This window comes from Chroicocephalus ridibundus, chromosome 5 (assembly GCF_963924245.1).
Source record: "Chroicocephalus ridibundus chromosome 5, bChrRid1.1, whole genome shotgun sequence".
Taxonomy (NCBI): Eukaryota; Metazoa; Chordata; class Aves; order Charadriiformes; family Laridae; genus Chroicocephalus; species Chroicocephalus ridibundus.
Genome location: NC_086288.1, coordinates 69182257 through 69208338, shown reverse-complemented (window position 1 = coordinate 69208338; position 26082 = coordinate 69182257). Strand labels below are relative to the sequence as shown.

General features: G+C 37.8%; 1 protein-coding gene across 1 annotated transcript in view; it reads left to right on the top strand.

Annotated features, from left to right (window-relative positions):
• KCTD8 (potassium channel tetramerization domain containing 8) overlaps positions 1 to 25031 on the top strand; it is a 98208-nt gene extending 73177 nt beyond the window's left edge. The window contains exon 2 of the mRNA XM_063337027.1: positions 23714 to 25031. Coding sequence (XP_063193097.1) covers positions 23714 to 24174 — 461 coding nt within the window. The 3' untranslated portion in view covers positions 24175 to 25031. The remainder of the gene's footprint in view (positions 1 to 23713) is intronic.
• The last annotated feature ends 1051 nt before the right edge of the window (positions 25032 to 26082 follow it).

The following is a 26082-nucleotide window of genomic DNA, read 5'->3' as shown; positions in this document are numbered from 1 at the left end:
CCAACATAGTGGGAACAGACCCCAACCCATGCTCTTTCGAAAGCCGTGTCAAGACATTGTCTGGAAAAGAGCTTTTGGGCATTGGGTATAACTGTTCAAAGAAGACTGCTAGCAGTTATAAATCTGGACATTCTTTCACCGGTAGCTGAGTTTTCGTATATTTACTAGTATATATTTATCTGTAGAAGTTTTCTTTGCACAATTCAGCCTTGTGCTACAATCCAAAGATTGCATTGTATTTGATTAATTTAGGTTATAGGGTGAAGAAAATAAAACACTGGAATGTCTGTGCAGAGTAGTAGAAGTGGGACTGGGCTACCTAAAAATTTGAAACAGAAAAATAAGGCCAAATGGATTTCTGCAACAGTTATAACAGCACTGATATCAGTGAAATTGAACTGTTTTACATAGGCATTATCCAATATTTAGCATCCTGGTACAAGTCACAATAGATAATCTTCACAAAATCTTTCAATAATATACAATATCTTGTGTTTATTTGGGGTTTTTTTTGCACATGCTGTGGTGCTAATTAATGAGGTGCTATACCTTTCTACATTTTCTTTTAATTTTCAGTAAGTGTTAGTGATGAAATTATAGACACTATGAAGCCACTATGTTAAACATTTTCCATTAGGATTAAAGTATTTTCTACATATCAGGAGAGTTGCTCACCAAGAATATTATCTATGGACTACAGGATTATTGAGCAAAACAGCCTTTGAAAAATAGAGGGTATAAATTAACAGGCTTCACTGTTCTTTGCATTAGAAATATCTCCATGATACAAGGAACATCTCTGATGTATGATGATGGAACCAAACAAGAATTCTATTTATTAGTGATTATTACTTTAAACCAACACTGAAATTGTTTTTTATTAATAGATTTGGTTATTGGGCTGTGATCTGGGGCAGATGAAGTGCCAGCACATTATTTTCTTCACTGTTTCAGGGGGCAATAACCTCTTCCAGAGGCTCATAGAAAACAAGGAGGAGTTTAAGTTTTAAATCTTCTGTCCCCCTTCAGCAAGATCTACCAGGGATGTCTGTCCTTCTTACTTTAATATGTCCCTTGAATTCTGCCCCTGTTGATGACCACTTGTATTGATGTATGCTGGTATCTGCCCTACAAATACACTGCAAAGAAGAGATTAATTGCTTTGGTTTCCAGAGGGATTGGGAAGTCTACGTTTGCCCGCTGGAATCATAGCACTAGTGGATAAATGTAGGGTTTTCAGGCTGAACATGGAAGAAACCTTTAAGGTTCCTCTCCCGTGAACAGGTATTTAGGGTCCAGCGGCAGTGAATATTGTGTTACACTCAGTTGCTGCTGAGAACTTCAAAGGAGCGAAGTATGTTACGTTTTGCCCCAGAAGTGGACATAGTATACTATTTTTTCTAGAGTAACTGGTACCTAATGCCGATAAACTAGGGAAATGTACAGGTTATTAACATAACCCCAAAAGAGTTACCTTACTGAATTGCAAGAAAGGTTTTCGTATGTGTTTATGAATTTCCTTCATAACCTGTTGCACTAATGACACTGGAATACAATTATTTGTTTTCTTTCTAGACTTATAGCCGGCTCTATGCAGATTGTAATGATGATGGGAAATCAAATGTACATTAAAAATACCGTTACTGAATAGTTCTTGTATAGTAAAGTAGCCTGCTTCATGATGTGTCATTATTCTCATGATGATTTCACAACTTGTATCACAGATGCATTAGTTGAAGTAGCAACAGCAGCAGAGATAGCAGCATAAACATCATGCTCCACTGCCTGCCCTGTGCTAAAGAAATTAGACTGTGGGAGGAAGAAACATAACATTGCGAGTGCTGAGACTGACAGCCACGGAAGTGATGAAGTCTTATGAAATCAACAGCATGTAAGATACATACTCCCCAATTATGATGACAAGGTTTCACTAAAAGGTGGACCCGCTGTCGTTACACCCAAACAGAGCTGTTAAGACAGTTTCCAAAAGATCAAGAGCAGCACATATAGTTTTAAACAGATAATAAAAGTTGGTTGAATCCAGCAGCTCTAACACAGTCTCATGCTGTGTCTTAACAGTATGAAGTTTGAACTGTGAAATATTTTTTCCATTCTGGGCTTGGATTATTACTCTCCTTTGGCTTCAGAGTATTTTGTAGCCCCTTCTTGTCAGGGATGGCACGCTGTCTTGCTCCCACACGCTGTACCAAGAGCTTGGCTGATATTACCATGTTCGTAGCACGGCGTGTGTAATACGTCTGCTACTGCCAACTGCAGAGCAAATTCTCGGGAAGACCTGTTGGGTAGAGGGGTTTTTTTGTTAGTTTGGTTTTTTTTCTGAGCAAAATGCAGGATTTATAAAAATTATTTTGTGTATAACTGACCAGCTTCATTGTGAGGCATGATAGAATGCATGTGGCATTTATTTGTCTTTAAGCTGGTACGCTGCGCTCTTATATGTAGGCTGGGAGAAATTGCTGAGATTGCTTCTGCCTGACTCCTTCACTGAGTGTCCTGGGGGTGGAAAAGGTCTGCAAAGCTGCTAGGTGTGCAATTCCCAGAAAAAAAATTAGTAGCCCACAGCGCAAGCAATTCAAAGAAAACCTGGTTTTGGTTTTATTCTTTTCTCTTCTCGTCTAATTTGTCAAGTGCCTTTGAGAAGCACCTATAAGGAAATTATCAAGGCAGATCCACCCCAAAGCTGTAGCTGATTTGGGAGTCTCATCATAGTTGTGGCTGGAAGACAATTCCCAGTTTACTGAATTTGTACTATCCCAAGCGACCACACATAATCCTGTTTATAAATTTATCAAAATGCAAAACCTTGTTGTTCTGCTTGTTAAAAAGCTTTTGAATTCATAATTGGTTAAAACCAACTTATTTTATACCAGTACTGTCATTTCTGTTTGCATTGCTTTTTCTTCTTTTGGGCTTTCAAATTTAAAAAAAAAAAAAAAAAAGACGAAGGCGAAAAAAAGCTAGAAGCAATTTCTGTAGTTTGAAATTGTCTTTCATAGGCGTGGGAAGCCATAATTAAACACAATATTCTGGGTCAGGTCTTACCTTTATCTTGTAGAGCAGTACAGTATTTCCTTCCGGGTATGCCTCACTTGTGTTCTGGAATTGCATACAACTTTTCCTTTAATGACTGTATTACTTTATTCAGAGGAACTGTGATCAATTAGCACAACCAATTCTTTCCTTTTGTTTCCACTCAGATGCTTAAAGAAGAAATTCTTGTTAATAATGTCCAAGATGCATTTTGTACTGTTACATTTCATAGAATCACAGAACCACAGAATGGTTTGGGTTGGAAGGGACCCCAAAGATCATCTAGTTCCAACCCCCCTGCCCTGGGCAGGGACACCTCCCACCAGACCAGGCTGCTCAAAGCCCCATCCAGCCTGGCCTTGGACACTTCCAGGGATGGGGCATCCACAGCCTCCCTGGGCAACCTGTTCCAGTGTCTCACCACCCTCACAGTAAAGAATTTCTTCCTAATATCTAATCTACATCTCCCCTTTTTCAGTTTAAAATCGTTACCCCTTTTCCTATCATTACACTCCCTGATAAAGAGTCCCTCCCCATCCTTCCTGTAGGCCCCCTTCATGTACTGGAAGGCCACTTTAAAGTCCTGTTTCTATCATTTAGGTCTTCAGCATCACTTCATTTCTCTGGTATGATATCCTGATCTTCCCTCTTAACAGTAATATCTTACAGCTTTGTGTCAACACCACGTTTTAGCAGCATGCTCCTGTGCAGAGCTCATTACTACAGATATTAAATGAGACTCATCTCAAGAATGATTCCTAACAAAAAACACTTGTCACTTTTCTCTAGCTCAACATGTCAATTTTCAGTGCATCTTCACCTCCCATTTACTCAAGTCTGTAGCTACCTCTGTATTCCTGTATCAGTCCCCTTCTGGGCTGCCTTTTTGCAGATCACTGCTGCACAAGTTTCACAATATGAATGAGGTGGTGTACTGATGTCTTAGCAAAATATTTATTGCTCAGAATTCATCTTTTCATGCAGCTGCAGGTTCTATTCCTATCAAAGTATTTATAGCACACCCATCACCGAAGTCCAAGAAACCCATGGCAAGCAGAAAAAAATACATATTTACACAAAGCCCACTCAGAGGGCTGCTGCATTTAAACACTGAAAGTTTTTCCTTCACGTATATAATTTTGCAGAGCACTTAAGGATCATTCATACTTAAATGCCTAAGGAAAGTAAGGGATTATTTATATTAAGTCTTGTATAAAACAGTAGGAAAATTCAATGAAATCCTGGAATGTCTCAAATAGCTTTGTTTAATGCTTCTTTATACCAAGTCACGCACGTGAGGTCACATTCGTTTTACAGTCACAGTTAAAGTAAGTTCAGTCAAAGAACACCATAATAACATGCAGGGAAAATGAAGAGAGTTTAAATTTTTAGGTCTGTCTTGTATTTTTAAGCTCCATGACAAAACTGGTTAGTACCATTTTACAGCACAGAGGATAATGCTGCCACTGTTTTATATACAGTCCCAGCTGAGAAGCAGCTTTTTTTCCCCTTTACTTGGTGACATTTTCTTTTTGGTTATTAAAAATAGAAAAGGACAGCTGCATACTTAGATGTGCATTAACTTCATAAATTGTTAATCCTGAAAAGACATGCTGCTCACAGAGGGGGTTAGTTTAATGCTGCGGACTGCCATTCAGTGACTATCGCTGTTTCTTACGTCTGGAATTGTGCATGTCAGGCAATATTTGCTTCTCTATAAATTGAGCCCATTCTCAGGGTGTCCCTTGATCCAAGCAAGAGTTTCATTTATTTTGTAAAAAAAGCTCAAGTAAAAACAATAGGCGTAACTGAAATGGCTGTCTAGCTTGTGTGCCTGAGCAGAAGTGAGTGGGAAGCAGGTTTGAAGGTCAGCACCGTTGCTCCTCAGAGAGCAGTAGCTCCCAGCTCTCTATTCTGAGAGCCCTCTTGCCTTGGTTGACCCTGTCCCGACACCCAGCCTGGTCACGGGGGAGGGCATCCAGCCACAAGCAGGACTCCTGGCCCTACCACCCACATGGCCAGCGCTGAAGTGGACCTCTTTGCGGGAGGTGGTCGCCCATTTTCCCTCTGTGGATGCTTCAAAGCAGGGTTGGACAGGCACCCAGCGACGTTAGGAACCCGCAGTGGTGGGCAGGAGGGGAAAGGAGCACGACGCATTCTTATGTACTCATGTCCCAGTTAAGAGAAGGATTTTGTGATGGTTTTTATCCCACGTTACTTTTGTTAGCTTTGTCTCTGTTAAACTACTGCATACACTACCATTTCCAAACCTCTTTTGCTCATTCGCTTCCCAGCCATAAGCTTTTGTGTGTATTTTTGTTAAACTAAAATGCTCAATGTGCTTAGCAAAGTCTTTATCAAAGAAACATGGCGAGGGAAAACCTTGAAATCTTTCATTGCTTACGTGAGAGGAGAGAAGCAAATATCTCTAAGCTGTGTTCCAGTTAGGGGAAGACTGAAAGCCACATCAAAAAAAAGAAGATTTAGGTATGTGTGCTGGAACTTAGACAGCCAAGTCCAAAATGTCACCCTAGGAAACCTGACTCAGCTATCGCTTCACTCTGGGAACACTTGCAATCTCTAGCAGAGTTTCCCCCTTCCCAGGCTTTATGCTTTCCGTGTGCGTGTGCCTGGGCCGCCTACTGAGGTTGTTCCACAAGGCAGAAAATAATTCATCATCTAAAAATGATGAATCCTTTCCCAGCAGCTATGTTTTAAAAAACACGTCTAAATACACGAACTGTAAGAAATGAACTGCAAGAGGAACACAATGGTTCCAACACAGAATATATGACTGCGAAAACATTTCCACGTTTTTGGAAACCAAGAGGTTTTAGAAGGTGCTAAAAAGAAGAGGAGCTGAGAACTTGCAGGTCAGACTGTAGCGTTGCTGAATATAGGAGTGCGGCTCCCTTGCACATGTTTGGGTTAATACATGAGAATAAATGAGACGCGCTCGCTGAGCCCAGCTCCTGTTCTGTTGTGAGCGCAGTGAAAGACCAGAACTCCTTCATCAGCTCCGCTAACAGGAAGCTGGATTCACAGCGGTGCAACTCCGCTCGGAATCTGAGCCAGGCTATCAGAAATGTATCCATATGAATGTGCTAGAATTGAAATTCTCATTATTGAGCGTGACAATAGCAGTAGGAAGCAAAGGAGATGGTGATTGTAAAATAATTGCCTGCCTCCACCTGCTGAGGAAAAAAGTGGCATTTTTTGTGTTATATGGATATATTATATAATGTCTTGCCATTAGTAGAAACATATTTCTATATCTATATTTTTAGTACTGGATGCATTAACCATAGATACTGCATAATCCAGAGATACTCAAATTACTTTACCATACATGTTAAAATTATTCCTATTATTTGCCTGTTTCTCCCTTTTATTCTTTCATATGAAGACATTAAATAGCTTCAGACAAATATGATAAAAGTGATCTGTAGAACTACTGGTTTGGTTGTGTCACAGACACAGGGTGAGGTAGGATGGGGAGGGTATATTTATCGCACTGATTGTGTTCAGAAAAATGCTGAAATATTTTTTCAGTGAAAAATATGGGTTTCATCAAAAGCAAAAGTATTTAAGCACATGGATTTTAATTTTTTTTTTCTTCGAAAAAGTACTTTTAAGAAGAAAAACAGATAATTTCCAAAAGCGTTGGAAGTTAATTTAATGACTTTTAATATTTTTTTTTATCGATATTGATTTCCCCACTTTCTTTACATTGTTGTATAAAAATACAACAAGCATCCGACTTGCTGAAATGGCAAAGCTTATGTCTTAAAACACGAAACAAAAGCCAAAAACCACCTTGAGCAAGAGAATAAGCAATTCTGTTCTAGGCCCTTACATATTTTTTAAAATGCACTACTATAATTAGAATATTACAAATACCCATGTTTTCTGATTTTTTACTATGAACATCTGCTGAAGAGGATAAATTCTAAACAAAAAATATCAATGGCAGAAGGCTGAAAAGTAAAACTGAAGAAGCTAATAAGTTTACTGTGAAGAATGGTCTTTTATTTTATTTTGGTGTTCATGTGCAAGGAACAGTTGGTGGCATTTGAATTGGAAAATGTTTCACAACTGGCAATAAGGAATCCAATTTAAAGTTTTTCTCTAAAAAAATAGAACATGTAGCCAAGATTGTGCCTCTTGCTTCGTGTCAGTATAATTATGAAGAACACACCCAGCTAGAATAACGCAATACCACCATATTGCAGTCACTGTTCCCAGTTTGTGAAGCCCCTAAGCTGCAATTGTGGGGAAACGGAAGAATATATCAGAAAAGGGAGCGCTCTCTACACGTTTCCTTTTTTTGTTTTGTTTTAAATGCAGACAGTCTCTTTCAAAGGACATCTCAAAGTTTTTGTTCTATCAGTAAAAGTCCCTGTCAGTGTCCATCTCCCGTCTGTGACCTTGCCTGGAATACAGGCAGCTCTAAAGCTCTGCCATTCGTGCATACTAAGGATAACACGAAAGCTAGATCTTAAGTAAGTTACAGTATCGTGTGTGAACAATGCAGGAGTTCATATCAGCACATTTTTCTTCCTCTTTTCCATATTTGTTCGCACTCTTTAAGGCTAATAAAAAACAATTAAGAAGGGATAATGTCATAAACTTTTGACGGCAGAGTGAAAATCAGTCAACCAAAAGCAGCCAGAAGAACCAATGTTGGGATCACTGGATCTTCATTCCGCTTTTTCAGTGAGGACTTTGGCTTCCTTTGCGTCGCTCAGTTTGTCAGACCACAGTAATCCTGTAGCATGCCATGCATCCGCAGACCAGAAATACTAATAAGAATGTACAGGGGGGACCTCTTATACAGTCTCATGAGATAAACCTGTTACCTAATTTATGGTCTTGATTTTACTTTCTCTTGCCCCAGCTGTACTTTTTTTTGTAAGCCCCAAATAAATTTGGAATTTATTTTGTAAGAATTCAGTGGAATTTATTCTAGTTTATTACTAGTATCCAGTTGTCGTATATTTTCATCAGTAAATCTTGAAGCGTTTTACAGAAGGAATGACTCACATTTTACAGATGGAGAAACTCAGGCACTGAGATAGAAGCACCCTTTCACATTGACATTGAAAAGCAGAAGGAAACTACATTTTCATATAAAAAACCAATTTGTTCAGGGTAACTGCCTTGTTGTGTTTGAAAGCTCAATGTACAGCTGAATAGGAAAGATACGCTATCATTGGTAAAGCTTGCTTAAATTAAACTAGCATATAAGGGAATGAAGATAGTAATAGTAGGAGAAACAAGAGGCCAATGAATGTAACAAAAGAGGAGCATTTTGATCCTGAGTTCCTTTTTAAGGAATACAAAAAGTGAGAAGAGAGAGCGCGTATGGCCCTTTCCCTGATTACTAACTGTACAGATTGCACTTGGAAATCTGTGACTGGAGTCACATCATTGCCCCCTGGCCGTCCTTACACATATAGACTGGTCTTTTTTGTCAGCTCTGGATGGTGACAGAAAAGAAGGACCCATCTCAGCTGCCATCAGAAGCAGGTTTCAATTTGGATTGCTGTTGGAAACTTCCAAATGCGGAACTGCAGCTGTTATTGTAGACTCATGTCGACACCTGTAAGGCAACAAATGAGTCTTGTAGCCTGAAAGAGTAAATACTCGCAAGCCTTGTGGCTATTAGAAGAAAGATGTGTTTTCATATCAACTGCCATTTATCTTTTTCGTAATTTTGTGTGGTTTAGTTTTTTGTACAACTAAGATATGATAGCTCTTACATGAATGGAACGAAAATGCCAATTAACACAAAATAAGATTATATTCCTTATAAATGATCACTTACTAAAATTCATCAAATGCTGCTTTTCTAACACAGTGACTTTTTTGTGCGATAATATTTCAAAATAATTATTCCATCTGCTGGTCAATGCTCTGTTGAGCCAGTCAAAGGTGGGAAAAGAAAATAAGAAAAAGTAAATTAGCTTTAATGAAACACTAGTAAAACAATTATTGACTGTGCCTTTGGTCAAACTGAGGTAGAACTATTAGTGATTATCAGAGTGAGGTTATTCCTTTCTGTGTAGTATTTTTACTATAGGGTAGGTTATTATGTTGAAATGAAAATTGTGCAGGTTTGTTTGGCAAATGAAATTTGATGTAAAAATTTTCAATAGTACTGTCTGTTCACTCTCCCAAGATGAATTTTAATGTATTTTTCCTTCCTGCTCTCATTCTTTTTATTACTATGCAAATCGACAAAAGCCACTCAGCTCCTAATTGAAACATTCTTCAGATAATTTACTGAAATGTAGGATTGTGGTGAAATATATAAATAAATGTGTATTTCTCCTCTAAAATCTCCTACTTTTTCTTGTAGGGCTTTTTTTTGTTGTTTTCATTGTCTCCATGGGGGCTAAATTAGATATCAACTGATAGTACCTATATTTCAGTATTGCTAAGACATGTTTTGTGAGTATCTCAAGATTTGGTATATTTTGTTAAAAAAAATTATAAGAATAATGTAAGAAATGAAATTTTCCCTAAAGAACACTGTCACCTTCTTTAGAGAGCCTTCTGTACTCATTTGGTATTCAATTTGCAGGACAGTAAAAAATCAGTCCATATTTTATTATTTAACATTTTTATTATTTAAAAACTTTGCAAATGTAGTTAATATTTCAAGAAAGAATGAGTTTAAACAAACAAATTTCAGCCTGAACAGGGCATAATTTATTCATTGCAAACTGTGGTAAGTGATTAAATATCTCAGTTATGTGTATTGATTGTGTTTCCTGATAGATATCTGAAACATTTGGAATAAGAGGAGGATGAATTCCTCTTCGTCTTACCCTTTGTAATGCTGGTTTCACCTGGACTAGCAACCAGAGTCTTTATTACTTGGTCAGGGATGGAAACATCACATGTAAATGCAGCTATTGAACACAACTAGAAGTCACCTTGCTGAAAATATTCCTGATGGGGGATTTAAGAAATAAGTATTGTCGGCAAGGTCTCTCCGCTCACAAATTATGCATTGCATGTGTAAGCAAATTTGAATCAGAAGGGTATATAGTATTTGCAGGACTAATCTTACAAGCCTAAAGTTGCTCAAACTGGTGTCAGTTGTCCCTTGATTTCTGCTGCAAGAAGATAGGAGGAGTTAGTTGGGAAGAGCTAGGGTGAGGCAAGAAAGTGTTAGAAGAAGTGGTGAGGAAAGCATGGAAAAGCCAACCAGGACCTGGTTGCTCCATAGACCTGTGTAGCTGCATGACCAAGAACATGGAAAAGTCTTCCGGAAAATGGTGTTTTCAACTATATCCAGATGACACTCTGATACACTGAAGAAGCAGGGTCTTGTGTTTGAATGGAAATTGCTCATGGGCCCTTCTGTGTATATTGGAAGCAACGTGGATTTTTGAGTCTTAAATGGGGTTGCTTGGAAATATGAAGAGTTAAATTGTATTTCTAAGAATGGGTCTTCATTTTCCACCTCTTCCACCCAGACTTTATGTATCGAGCTGTGGAAAATAGTACTTTGTCTCCTTCCAGAGCATCTGCATTTTGTTGATGAAAAAAATTTTAAATTTTGTAGTTTATTGTTTTGACCCTTGTTTCTCAGTCCTTACGTTAAATCTCTCAGTTTTATGTCAAACAGGGGTTGCCTATCTTCACACTCAAGGCCTTCGGTTGAGTGTGAAGCCCCTGTCTTTTGTTGTTGCAATGTTAACTCTTAGCCCCAACCAGACTATGGTGACTTTCTCTATTGCTCATGTTCATGTCACCTCTGGTGCTGCTTCTTACTTGAGGGAAAAGACACCACTAACAACTGCAAAGCTATTGTGTTATATTATCTTTCAAAATCCTCCTTAAAACTCTCTGATTTTCTGCTGCTCTTACAAATTTTGACAAAAGATTAGACAGCTGGCGGTCTGAGACAACCGGCCTATCATGCTGACCAACACTGCACTTTTTGGTACTTTCCCATCTGTCTGTCTCTTCCCATCTGTTGTTTCATGTCTTTTTCTTAGATTTTAACCTGGTCAGGGCAAAGGTCATCTATTAATTAATGATGATGCAGCCCAACTACATTCTGCACAATGCAGCCTGTTACTGGAACATATAGACTGCGAGAGAAATAGAATGAATATTAATAACAACGGCCACCTCAGTAATAGCAGTGAATCCTTGTTAGACTTTCCTTTTTATTACTCTTACAGGATTAAGTGAAGAGGAAACATTTAGGTTAGTTCAAGATACTTAACATCACTTTTATCTTCAGTATTACCTAAGAAGTGTCTGAAGAAATTTTGCAATATTTCAAATATCGCTGTTAGGAATCCCTGTATGTTTTGAATTTCTAAGAGTAACCAGTGTAGTCCTGTCCCTTAAATGCTGTTGGTTCTGTCGTGTCAAAAATTTAGTTTGTTCTGCAAATACTTAGGATTTCTGTTAAGAACTTCACATTGTTTTTACTATACTGTAGTTGTAATCTCTGTTTCCCAAGGAGAATTCATTTAATGAATTCAACCTTCAGTTTTTTTATCTGTTTGTGGGTTTATGTCATAAAGTCATAATAGTTTGTTTGTGTAAGTATGGATATATAATATTTTTACATGCAAATGATTTGCAAGCTATTTTGCTTTTTGCAGAAGACAAGATGTTGTGTGTGTCGCAAATTCATTATCCTTTACGTATGCAGTTATTGTTATTTTACTTAAATCTTTACCATATAAATAAGATTGGCTTTCTACATATATTTTCATATTTTCTGTAGCTATTTACATGGAGTGAATGCTTTGAATGCTCCATAAGGCTGATCTAAGAATTTGGATCTAAAGATAGTGTGTTCTTATCAGCATGTGTTTACATAGTTTAGGATGCAATGCCCCATTAATTTCTTATTGTTTTACTTTATTTTTCATGTACCAGACCTTAATGATAAAATAGATGAATGGCACTGCTACAGTTGGAATGTTAGTCTGAAATGTACTTCATGCTAGGTACACAGAAGTGAGAAAGACCTCATCGATGACCATCACTGTTACTTAGGGAAAGCTTTCAGCAAACATTTCTGGTCTTTTCACAGAATTCTTGCAGATTGAGAAGTTTCTATTATCCCAGGGACCAGCAAGGAAAGGCATAAAACTATACAAATATAGTCTGAGTATACTAAAAATTGCTGCCCTCTTATGCTTGAACCCTTAGGATAATTCATTGTGGGCTCTTACCCAGTCCATATCATTCACTGCTAGTTCTCAGTAATCAAAAGCAGAATGCAGACTTGATTCAAGTGTGCATTTCCCATTGTTTCACACTTGCTTATTGCCTAAAGTGCTATCATAAGTATCATGTAACCCTGCCAAGATTGCTGGTGTCTGAAATATTTCTTTAATGGGAGACTTCTTCTAGTGCCAAAGCCAGTGCATGGTATTTTGACAACTTTCTGCTAGCATGTTTTATACATATTCTGTAAATTCACATTAATTTATTTTGCATGCCGGTAGGAAGGAAACCTGTAAAACTGAAAGAGCTGGCAGGAAGAAATGAAGATTACACATTTTACCTAAAGTAATTGACAAAGTAATTGACAAAGCAAAGTAATGTGAGATGATACTAGGCAAACAGATATAAGAATTATCAAGGAAAAGTTTTGGTTTCGTATCTGAAATTGAATGGTGAAGCAAGGCACAAAGGTGGTGGTTGATTCTGTCCCTTTTTTATTGTTCAGGTTTTTTTCTTCCACTAGAAAGAAAATTAACTCTGTCCCAGGTGAAACCAGGACAGTCCCACTAAAATAACGTTTCTGACTACTCGATCTTATTTGAGGTGGCATTTTTTTACATTCAATGTATACTTTTATTGAAAGTAAAGTATATTTTGACGAGGACATTATTAAGTCAGTGTATTTAACAGATGTGTGTGTCAGGAGAAGGCAAGTAATTGCCTCAGGTGTGTTTCAAATTGCCATAAGCCATCGCTGAAAACTGCAATCCCTTCCCTTGAATACTCTTTCCCTTCCCTCTGATGCCTTTTTTTCTGGCACAAGCATTTATGTGGCCACATAGGGAGCCACATCTGACAGCTGAGAAGTTAAAACTAATTTAGGAAAAACAAAATGCGAGTGGTTCAAAGACGAGCGTTGCTTATCTGGGTGGAAAGAGATTCAGCTTCACGTTGCCTAAAACTCTGATTAGGGCTTTGCCAAACACAGACCTGGTGGCTAAAAGACTATTTCACAGTTGAGCAGATGCCCAACCAATATTAATATTTACAAAGCAGAAGGCAGCTGCCAGCAATGTGGTTGACAACAGACTGAAATTCCTGAATGACTTACAAATAAATATGTCCTTAGAAGAAAGGGGAAGGGAGGGAGGAAGGGGAATGATAACATCTGGTAACCTCAGAGGGACCCCCAAGGATCGGGGGGCTGTATCAGGGATAAACAAGGATATAAAAGTCAGCGTCCTTCCCCAGCCCAACAGCTGTTTTCTCTGAATGCAGTATGGAAATAGAAATGAGTCTCTAGACCCACAGGTCAGGCAGTCATTTATAGTTTGTCCTGTGAATCCTGGGAGGGACATGCATCTAGGGTGTGTTTCTGCAATGCGAAGATGGAGCAGTTGTCTGTCTTTTTCGTTACTTATGCCCTTATAAAGCGATTGTAAATATGTTGTCTGTTTTTTTTTTCCTCCTGTAACTTTAAGCCTGTGTTAGATGTGATTTCAAGGAAATGGCTAAGAAAGAACAACTTAAAGCCATTTGCATCCTTGACCCCGACATTCTCTAGTAGTGCCCGGTATCCTGGTGTTGAAAGAATAAGAATGTACTCGTCGGTTTAGCTGCAAGGGCTAGAGTGGGAGCTGGAAGCCTGGCATCTGGGTCGCTCTTCCAGTGATCAGTGTTAACGAAGTAAACTTTCTGCCAGCACCAGTTAGGGGAAAGGAGCACCAAAGTCTTAAGGGAGCAACATGATAAAATGTCCTGCTTTTGACACCATTCTCCTGACTCCTTTCTGTCGTAAATTGAGAATATCGCTCTAGATAATTCTAATTAACTTTCAGGCACCACGTTAATAATTTGAAGATAATTTGGTAGAGTTTAATATCAACTAACTATTTCTTTAAGGGAAAATACTACATCTAATAAGCAACCAATAAGCACTTTTTATGGGCAAAATAAAAGTTTTTAGCTCTTAACTGATAGGCACTGCAAAATAACCAGTCAAAAAAGGGCAAATTATATTAGCACACAGAAATGAGCCTGAACCTACTTGACAGTTTGGAAATGACAGACAAGCTCATATACCAGGTGTTGCTGAGATACACAAACAGTTTGAACTGCTTACTGTAGCAAGTGAAGCTATGGGAGAGGCATGTTTTTTATGAAAGTTGTTCTCATTTGTCATGTATACCAATGCATTCATTTCTGAGATTTCCTTCAAGCATCAAAATTATTTTAAGTACCTACATTTTCAGATGTGGGGCCAGGGTGAAATATTTATATGGATGGAGAGACGACAAACCAAGCATCCTACATGTAAAATGCATTTGCGTCAAATTGCTTTCATTCTAAAATAACCAAAGCCCTTCAGTCTCAAGATCAAGCTCAGTCTTACTGCAGCTAGTATAATATTTGTATATTTTTTGCTATTACTCTGCTGTTAGCGAAGATTAATACGGCGTGTGACCATCACTGGAAAATGTGATGACTTACCCGGAGCTTCCTTCAGGAAGAAAATTCTATACTGCTTCAGTGAGTCCTCTCACTGTATAACTCACATACAAAATGTGGAGCATCTGGTTGACTCTGGAAGTTTGTGTTGTCTGCTAGGAGCTTGTCAGATAACTTTACAATATTCCTTTTGCTGTGAGCCTTGTGGAGACTTGTTAAAATTTGCTTCTGGGATTTTGCAGAAGGTCTTGCAATCTGTTTGCTAAACAGTGGTGTCTTCAAGGATAATTAGGAGGGTTGACATCTCTGTCTGTAACGTATTGATCTGGAGATACAGTCTTGAAACAGATATTGGTGGTTTTCTGACTTTCAGTCTTTTAATGTTGTTTCAATTTGTATCTTATCTGTTTAAAACGTTTCATTTTCTTTATGTATCTCTGGCATAGCATCAATGCGAAAGCTCCACATCGTCGTCATCATCATCATCATCATCATCATCATCATCATCATCATCATCATCATCATCATCATCATCATCATCATCATCTCTAGCTCCACAAAATAAAAACATCCTCTTCAATATTTGACTCAGTAGTTGGATATGAAAAATTAGTGATCTTTCCTGTTACCTTTAGCCTATCTGCTTACCTGCCAAGAAAAGACACTTCTCAGAGTGACTACAAAATTTTGATTAGATTAATTGAAAGATTAATATATTTAATAAAAACCTGTGGACTCTCCATTGGTATTACTGAAATACAACAAATTGTCTCTGTCAGGATTTCACTGCGTCTCTCCTGATTAAGTACTGTTTTGCCTACCACGAAACCCAGTTGGACCAGTAACAAGTGGAAGGCATGTTGGTTTTGGTTGTTTGTTGGTTTTGTTATTTGTTCAAAACAAGACTAGGGCAAAGAATCTAATGAATTCAAGTTGGACACAGGACTGTTTATTGTATATCTTCTGTCATTTCCAATAACAAAAATAGTTCCCTCTCTATATATTAATTGTTCTTTTTATATTGTGAATAATGGTAATATTTAAAATACAGCCTGACTGGAAATAAGCAAATGAATTTTCCTCATTGATTTATTTAACTCATTCTGTGCTACCCTTTCTTGAAGGTAGTTTAACATCAGGTGGTAGTAAATGTGACAGAAAAATATTTTTATGTTGTTGTGTTCTTTTTTTCTTTTTCTTCTGAGACAAAGCACTTATCACTTACAGGCATGTGGTCCTAATCTGAAAGATGAATTGGTTCATTCACTTCAAGTACCACGTAACCATTCACACACCATCGAGTTTAACACTGTTAAAGGGTAATTTCCCCTGTGGGAGCTATGCCCAATACAGCCGCAATCTCTACACAGTGTCTTTTTATCTTTCCACGGCAGGTAAGGAGATTTAAATAAAAGGCTTCATCAGGAGTGCAATCACAGACATATTCTTCCTATTGAAATACGCCCCCCCCCCCCCCCCGTGAAACAGCAAATAAACACTCCTAAAAATCGTAATGCTCCTAAACATTACCAAGAAGGCTTCAGCGTACAGTTCCCACTTTGGAATTTTGTGTTGGAATCAAAGCATGTGAGATGCCTCATGGGCTTGGCAGTAGAGGACAGGAAATATTATGGGAAAATCTGCATTTCCTATTAAATTCTGAATGTAGTAAAACGTTTCAGAATAATCAATATTTTGCCTTTATCTCTCATCATCGCCATAATTTATTTTTCTTATTTCCCATCATTTCTTTAGTTTCTCTACAATGACTCATTGAACACGCTATTGCAATAGGTTCTATATTCTAGCAAAGACAACAATTAAGTCTATGGTCATGTTTTCTTTAGAACATAGTATTTTCACATGTTCTTGCTCAAATATATTGGGGGTAAATGATTATCTGCAATAATTTTCGTGGTTTCACCTAAAGGTGAATTTTCCAGGAGTGCCAGTAAAAGTATGCTTTCTGAGTAAAGTACTGAAAAGTTACAGAAATCATTCTAACTTCTTTTTCTTTTTCTTTCCCCTGTAAGAGGAGACTATTTTTTCACCCTTTCTGCTTTCACCATTAAATTGCTTTCCTTCTAAGATCTTCTTTTGCGTTCTCACTAGAATGAACAGGCACTATTTTTGAATTAATTTTTTGTGACTTAAGGTCACAGAGTGTGTTGTCTTTGACTTGAATGGGGTCAACATTTAAGTCCGAAACTTTTTCTTAAGTGAATGCAGTTTTGGACCCAGACTCACAGCTCAGAATCAGTTTGTTAGTGAACCCAAACCAATTTACATGCCCTGTAGATAGAAATTTGAAGCTTCACCAGAACATCGGGCATATTTACAAAACTGTTTTGATAAAATGTGAGTAACCTAAGTGCTATTCTTCATGTCAGGGAAGCCCTGCTGAGATTCACAAGACCTCTCTGTGGCAGTCTCATCTGCAAGCTGCCTTGTTTGGCTTTCCTAAATCACATAAAATTCAGGTTCTGCTCGAAGTACTGAAGTTGATATGTCAACAGTGCTGGCCTTTTACCCAACAGTTCAGGGCTTAGCACATTAATAAATCAAAGCTTCCCAGATACTAATTCTCTCTTGTGCCTGAGGGAAGTTAAGTCGCTTCTTCCAAATGAATATGTTACCCTGAAGTAATCAAAGGTGAAGGGAACATTCTCTTCATTTTATTGAAGCTATTCTACTTTGCATTGACTAAAGCCGAGCTTCAGTTGGGTCAAAGAACATGAAAGTGTGAGCATCTGGCTATCCGTAGTCATTCATCACTCATCTGGAAGGAGGAAGAAAAATAGGAAACGCTGAGTTTCAATCCTCCTTTCTGAAAAATGCTTCACCATTATATACTAAGCATGCTTTGGATCAAGCCTTTAATCCAAAATGTGGCTGGAAATTTTGTGCCAGATGAGACCCAAATTGGAAACTGAATATATATATTTTATTTTTTTTGCTAGAAGTGATTTGAAACCACACAGCATAAAGACACCCACACAAAGTTTTGTTCCACCGAAATCTCTACACTGAACTCTTCAGTTTTTCCCAGGAGTGCAAGCTGTCAAGAGCAGAGCTTGTCAAGAGCACTTAGATATTTCTCACATTATATACTTAGTTATTAGTATTGTTTGCTTGGGATGTTCATAATGCATAAAATTCATCCATAGGCAGAGGGGCAGCTAAGGACTGCGTGCCACTTAATTCCTGTGTAGGCCTGCATATTAGCCTTAAATTAGAAAGTGAGTGGGGCATGGCCTTCCCTCTGCCCCCGCTCCCAACAAGACTAAGTTAGGTGTAAATTGCAATACCTAAAATAAGTAGAAACATTTCCTTGACAAACCGTATGAAGTTAAAAAAAACAACATTTAAACTCTGGCTGCTAAATGCAAGCAGTGGGTTTATCTTGATTTTGTAGTGCATTAAAGAGGACAGAGTGCAGGGGTCAGGAAGTCCCTTGTACGTTTGCTTGCCATAAAGTTAGTTTTAACCGACAGCTGTAGCGCTACGAGGCAAGCTGGATCCCTTGCTGGTCTCAGGGAGAGAATTCAGGTGTTCAGCTGGGCTCTAAGAACAGGATTTTCTTCTAAAACTGGAAATACCATTAATACGCCACAGGAAATGTCAGGGGTTTAGAGCTGTCCTTTCATAGCTCTTAAAAATAATCTCTTTAAAAAATAAAATCAAAGTGAAATTAGACATAAAAGATAATCATTTACCATTGAAGTGTGATATTAAGTACTCAAAAGTCTGGTAATGAAAATGTTCCCACAGTAGCCATAACCTGTCATCAGATTTCACAGCTGACTTCTCTCTAAGCATTCGGTGTAGTGTAATACTTTGAATGTTGGTGAAAGGTAATAAAAACCCCTGGATATGCAAGATGGATAAGTCCGTCATAATGTGAGATTTGATGAGTATTTTTTCTATGACTGTATATTAGTTATAGTTAATTTTACTTAGATTCTTAACATTAAAACGTAAACCAGAATAGGATTCATTTTATGTTCACTCTGAATATAACGTAATTTTGAGATAGTAGGTGGAAGAAATGTTCATTCAGGAGTTTAACATAGCTGTGTACCAGACTGAAAGTCCTGTGTAGCCTATAAAAATAAGGATTTTTTTGCCTATGAAAAAAATCGCATTTCATGCAAAATCATTTCCAAATCACATACTGCCAATATTTTCAACCATGTAAAAATTATGAATCGAACTGTAAATAGTATTTTGGATTTAGTTGGATTAGATACCATTTCTTTTACAGATACAAATAAAAATAACTTTTGTTCTCTTTGCTATTATGTTTATGAGCCTTCCAATGTAATCTGTCAGTTTAAAACCATCTTGCCCTCCCGTTTTAATTTTGATTAATTCAGTTAAAAACATGGATTTTTTTACATCATAATTTTATTAACAGTTTTGCTTCAATATTTTTAAAATGCGTTCTCAATAAACATAAAGTATTCGCTAAAAATTTTCAGTTTATGCAAGAGTTAGTTCTGTTTATAGCTATTATCAGTTCAAAGGAACTCTTAATTGGATTATTTGATTAATTCAATAGATTATATCTAGTAGAACTTTTTTTTTTTAAGTACATTTGAAGAAACAGAAAATTATGAAGATGAAATACCTCCAAGAACTTAGTTTTCACTAAAATTTCATCATAGAAAACCTCAAGATTTTGGGTTTGTTAACTTGGGGTTTTCTTAACTGGGTTAGTTTTTTATTTAAGTCAACAAACAGGCTTAATTTTATAGTGCTGTCAAGGGCATTAATAAAACTCAATTAATTTCTCTTTTTTCATGTATATTTTCTGAACCAACAGTAAAAGACAGCATCTCTTTAACAGATCCCATTCTGCCTGATTGAGGTACTGCATAATGAACACATTTAAAATGTTGGTTATGTTTTGTTTATAAATTACTATGTTTTTATCAGCTTCAACTCTTATCTTACATCCAGCTATAACTGTTGTATGCCACAGCTAAGATTTTCCGTTCCTCATGTCAATACAATTGTTATTAAAATAGCTAACCTCAGCAATCTATGCATATGTTCACAACCTCTTTTACCTTCTGCAGTGAAAATAAACTGATTTATAAACAAAAAATGATCTTCGAGACACTGTAGGAATCAAGTAGGTGAATGAGGAAGAAGTTAATTCATGCATCTGCCACTGCACATAAAATAAACTGGGCATTTGACCTGCAGAGAGAGAGGAGAATGGAGCAGTCAGGTTAATTGGGTTTGAGTGTGATTTCCTTTATTTTAAGCCTGTTGTATTAGTATTTAATAAAATAAGTGTACACAAAAATGGAAATATAGATAAACAGAATACTGTTATTTTATGCTTTTAATGTTTCCAGTGTGGTATTCTTCTCTGTTGCAGGAGACAGAGCTAAAGAAATCTTCAAGTAGTTATTCAGATTGTACTTTATGAATATCCACAAGCAATTTAGACCTATCTAAGCTGGTTTTTTTACTTCCTGACATACTCGATTACAATTTTGAGCCAATAGATATTGGCCAGTGGATGGCTTGCTGTGCTGTTTGTCATGTTGTGTTCTTGACTGGAGCTCTGTTGCCCAGTTATTGTTCAACAGGGAAGCCAGAGGAAACTTCTGGTTCCTGTTTAGATTGTTGTAACCAGTAGAAGCAGATTTTCACTGCAGAGAATTAGGTTTATAAGTTTCAAGTTCATTTTCCATTAATATTTTGTAGCAGTTGCTTGAAAGTGATTCTTTTATCAGTCAGTTCTGCCAGGAAACGTTGCCTAAAATGTGTGCAGAGGGCAACATAGGTGAGAAATAAATACAGTCCAAGTAAATGTACTATGCCTTCCTGATCAGAGAAATGTGTCTGAGATACTGTCTCAACTCTACTAGACTTAGGAGTCTAGTAGCTGCTGTGGTAGAGCTGGTGAGTAAAGGGAGCGATTACTTTCTAAGAGAAAGGAAGTCATTTAAGAGCAATAAGCGAAAAAGAAGTGGGAAGTTCAGTGTCTATGGGAACTGCCTGGAGGAGAAGTTGGAGCACCAGCAGCAGGTGGGAGATGCTAGAAAGGGCAGGAGCAGGAGGGACAGATTGTAAGTACATGTCGTTTTTTAGAGTTATGTGCATGGTAGACCAAATATACTTTCTTGGAGTTTTTCAGAACTATTCTGCACTCCTGAAAAATTAGACTGAGCTATTTGGAGGTCTTTGGTGTTAATTCTGAAAGGTGCAGCGGAGACAGTATCTAATCACACAATCCCAGCCACAAATGAGCGTGCCAGCATAGAGGGCAATAAGGAGATGTTTTCTGAATTAGAGATATAGCTAAATTTATCTGAAAATCCCTGATGTTGACAATTAAAAAAAATTTCTTTTGAGGATCCGTCCTTATGTATTTATAAATTCTTTTGGGTTTCAGCAGGCAGAAAATACTGTGAGAAAATCTCCTCTCTAGCAGAGCTGTTGCTTCTGTTAATAACACATTATTGAGAAAGAAGTGCAGGAGCATATAAAGAATTCTTTGTGAGGGAGGATTTGTTAATTTTTCAAAGGAGAGGTGTGGGAGAAACCTGTGTTTGGATTAAAGTCATTGTGGATTTAGGCGATTCGGTGAAGCATGCAGAGCTCAGTGCTGTAAGGTACTGAACCTTGGGGCTCTGATCCAAAAAAGTATTTAAACACCTGCCTATTGTCAGGTTCCTGAATAATCTTGTAGCAGGAAATGGAATTTTTTATATTCTTGAAGGTGTATTTCAGGGCTTTTTTGAAATAGATCCTTAGTACATTGCAGGTTTGAGCCCTTGAGAAGCAAGGATTACCAATAAAGAAGTAAGTATAAATAGGCCAACTAGAAATAATCTCTTGATTTATGAAGTTACAGAAAAAAACTGGGCAGGAAAGACAGAGTTGAAGACTACAGGGTGTTCCTAGCAGAAAACTTTAGCTGCTTAGTCATAGAGTGCGTTGTTACATTTGAAGAAGGTAAGGTCGTAAACTAGATTAGATAATATTAACCATGTTATTGAAAATCAGAGTAACAATACTGAAATCACTGTCTGATTAACTACTCAGTTTTATAACCACATGCCGCAAAGACAGAGTAAATCCATAACGCCAAGTGACTCTAGATGTAGCATATTCATATAATGGTTTGAGGTATGAAATGAAATGCCAGATACAACAACGGAAGGCAGGCATGTAAATCTATTTAAGAAGGTGAACGTATTTCTGGATGAGAAAGAGGAGGAAAGTGCTGCATCCATGCACTAAATATTCGGCTTGAATATAATGAAGTAGAAAAATCACTTGTGTTTTTCACTCGGAATAATGCAAGTGCAAGCCATGATGGATTGTTGCCTCTACTCTTTGGATCTTGATTATCCATGGGTTTCTGTAGGTGGACTACAGAAATGGGACACTTCATCCTGGGATGCTGGCTAAAACAAAAGAACAGGTTGTGGAGTTCTGCTGTTGTTAGATTATTATTTATTTGCTTTTGTGTTTTGTTTTGTTTTGTTTTCCCCTGTGTGTTATGTAAAATATTGCCGTTTTCTTAGATTCCTTTGAATCATAAAACTGCACTGTCAAAAAGACACTAGAGTGTTCATATTGCTCCTGTATTCTTTATAATTGTAATTATATTTCTAGCTTGTAGTTCTGAAAAACAGAATACTAAGGGACTCAAAAATCTCCTTGAAACTCTGTCTCAGTAACTCAAGGTTGAGCTGTCATACCCTGAGTTTTGGTACCAGCAAAGGTGGTTGGTGCTGGTGATGTTTGGGTAAACCGCAAGGATAATCTAGTATTTGTAAGACATTTAGATACCTAAACTGTTCGGGCTCTTTTGGGATTTGTAGCAGACAACCGCCACTGAAGTCCCATGCTTTGTTTTTATTTAGGTGTTTAAACATCTTTGCAAATTTTCCCTTTGGTCTGATCCAACGCCTGTTGAACTCTGTAGATATTTCTGTGAGCTGTAGATAGTGTCCTAAATTAAGATCGTGACGTTTATACAATGTCAGCGTAGCATCATTTCACTTCACAGCTGGAGTTTTGAAATAAGGCTTCAGAAATGAAAACGCTTGTACAGATTTAGTGGCTACCACCTAATTTTCACATTCATACTCTGCTTAAGACTTCAAAGCACAAGTGATATCTGGAGAGAATACCAGCCTAGATCTGATTTTCAGGCGTGTGGAGCGCCGAGCGGTGCCGGCTGATGGGCCATCAGGCCGCTCTCCCTGCCGCTGCAGAGTGCCTCTTCGCTGATAACTTCATAACCTTCTTTTCCCTGCCATCCTGAGCAGTAAGAGGTGTACGACTGAATTCTGAGCTTGCACTGAGGCAAGTCTGGGATAATAACTGACAGTAAGAAGTGCAGTGAAATCACTAGGGGATAAAAGTAAAAAAAAACATAAAGACTCTGTCAGCAGTGAGCGATATCTCTGTTATTCTTGGATTAATACTCCTTTTTCTGTCTAGGGCTTCTGCAGAGTTGACATCTGCAGAGCATGATATCAGTAGGCTGTTCTGGGAAGGTGAGGTAGAGCTTCCAAAAAATATCTGAGACCTAGGAATATTTTTATTTGAGCAAAGAGTTTGCAAATTTTATGGTAGCATTTTCCTAATACTACAAAATCTAATTTCTCATAAAAAACTTCTTGAGGTGTAATGGCAAATTAGCTCATTTAAATTTGCCTGCAGGGATTTCCAGTGCAGATAATCTGTGAGCATTGTGCACGTCTCATTACCTGGATTGTTAGGCAGGCAGTGAAGTTACTCTTGCCACAAACATTTTCAGGAGTGAGAATTTTGACAACTGAACACACGTGTAGGACCAGAAAACTTCAAACTGTGTACCAGTCTGGTATATATAGTTCTTTCAACTGAAAGGAAACACCACCAATTTACGCCGGCCGAGACTCTTGAGTTGTGTTTTTCTAAATGGTAGCTGATCGGTTTTCTATGTAAACCAGTGCTTGTTTAATACTTTTTCTTTCCTGCCTTGTATTAGGACCCCCGCAGCGCACCGTTTCCCCCAAGCAAGACCACGAAGAAAGGAAGCATGACAAAGTCTTGGACAAGGGCAGTGAAAGTGGGACTTCCTGTAATGAGTTGTCCACCTCAAGCTGTGACAGCCACTCGGAAGCGAGCACCCCCCAAGAAAACGCCACCAGCACTCAGCCATCCACAGCCCACCAGCCAAATACTCTGACTTTGGATCGTCCATCTAAGAAGGCCCCGGTGCAGTGGATGCCACCACCAGACAAACGCAGGAACAGTGAACTCTTTCAAACTCTCATTAGCAAGTCCAGAGAAACAAACCTTTCCAAAAAGAAGGTATGCGAGAAGCTGAGCGTTGAAGAAGAAATGAGAAAATGTATCCAAGATTTTAAAAAAATCCACATTCCAGATTACTTTCCAGAGCGCAAACGTCCCTGGCAGTCTGAACTCTTACAGAAATATGGGTTATAGTAATCAACTCTTTCATGACGTGTCTCTGGGGCATTTGATGTTTATTAAGTTGCCACTAACTTACTGATGTCCTTCTGGCCAACTCTGCCACCAGAGCTATTCCTGCTGCTTTTTTCTTTCTGTGAACAGTGGATGTTGGATAGTACACGGTCTCTTTAAAAATATATATAAAAAGGTAGAAACTTAAAAAATACAAAAGGCGTCTCATCTAAACCACCTCGTAATAGCAAAGAAAAGTGTGCATGGTCAAGAAAGATGGTTTTCGAACTGTAATCCGTTGAGATTCATTATCGTTTTGGAACTTACCGAATAAAAATCTCAATCATCAGTTAACGCCTCGTTTTATGTCACCAATAAAAATGACTCAGACTTGCTATGGATGAAGAGAAACAGGGTTTAAAATTGGATCGAACTGGTTTCAGAACTAATTCCCAGTGTTCTTTCAATGTTAATGCAATAAAGCAAATACCTATTTTGCATGAGCACAATGTTACAAATAAATCACACAAGAACAAGAGGTTGTCTGTTGCTTGGAGAATTGTTTGTTTGATACCAAGCCTATAAACGTAAAACGTCTAAGGGATTGAATTTACTTTGTTCTGGATCTGTGATTTTTTTGTGTGTACAGTGTTCTGTATGTAAGGATGGTGTAAATATGCCTTATACTGTTTTATTATTGCACCAACAACGTTCATCTATTAGTGCTTGTCAGGATTATTTCTGTGAAATGCAAATTTATGGCAGATTGTGAAAACTGGTTTGATGGTCTGAAAGTTTCTGTTATGTTAGTCGCTCAAATTGGAGAAAAATAAAAGAGACTTTAATGTATTTATTAAAAGAACCATCTGGTAGATTTTCTTGGCTATCTTATCTCCTCTCTTTTTTAAAAATTGAATCAAGCAAATTGTTACTTTTTGTTTACTGTTTTCATAACTATGCTAAAAAAAAAAAAAACCAAAATAAAAAACATGTTTCAAGAGTGGGTGAAAAATATTTAGGGTATTGCCATTTAGTTGGAACCACCATACAGACTCTTCAAGACGATAAGAAGCAGCAGGGAATGAACTAAAGAACTGAGTGGTTTTACTAACAGAGCTGAAAGCAGTTCCGATTTGACAAGTTCACAAAAATCAGCTTAGAAATAGAAGATTTAAAATATCGCAGCAGAGTGAGCTACATTTATAAATGAGAAGTTTTCTATGAATAGTCAACTTTATATGACAAACCTATTTTCTCAGCCCAGGCAGAGGAAAATCAATGCCTTTCTCATTACAGCAACGGCAAGAAGACGACTGTGGTTCAGCCAGCCAGAGCTGGAATGGGAAGGGACTGCTGGAGTTTGCGAGAGCTGCTGAGTTCTCACAGCCTTGAAATTATTACTGTGTGCACCCACATAAACATACACATACACAGAGCTTCTCCGCTCTGCCCTTATGGTCCTTGGTTGCTTCATTCTCTGAGGTCCAAAAGACCCATTCCTTCTTTTGAAAGTTTCTTGCTTCTTGGACTCCTTTTTCTCATTCTCTCTCGTTTTCTATCTTCGGCTTCCTAGTCTCTACCTGATGAAATTTCCGACTATTTAACCATGACTTACTAACCTCCAGTGGATACAATTCTGTTTTATTTAGTCTAAAGTTAGACTGTTATTGAGAGCTTTTGAAACTCTCACACTGAGTTTTCTTCTAGCCCTTTTAGTCTGTCTTCATTGCACTTCTCACACCTTATGCTGTGTTCTGTTACCTTTGTTTAGGCTAGCTTTCCATCTGGGATCATAGCTTTTAGGTTCAGACAGCATCTTGAACCTTCCCGTTAAACCTTACCATTGAGTTTGGAGATTTATTTTGCCTTCCTGGTTATTCTCAGGATTTTAGACGGTACCTGCCTGTCGTGGTTTAAGCCCCGGTGGCA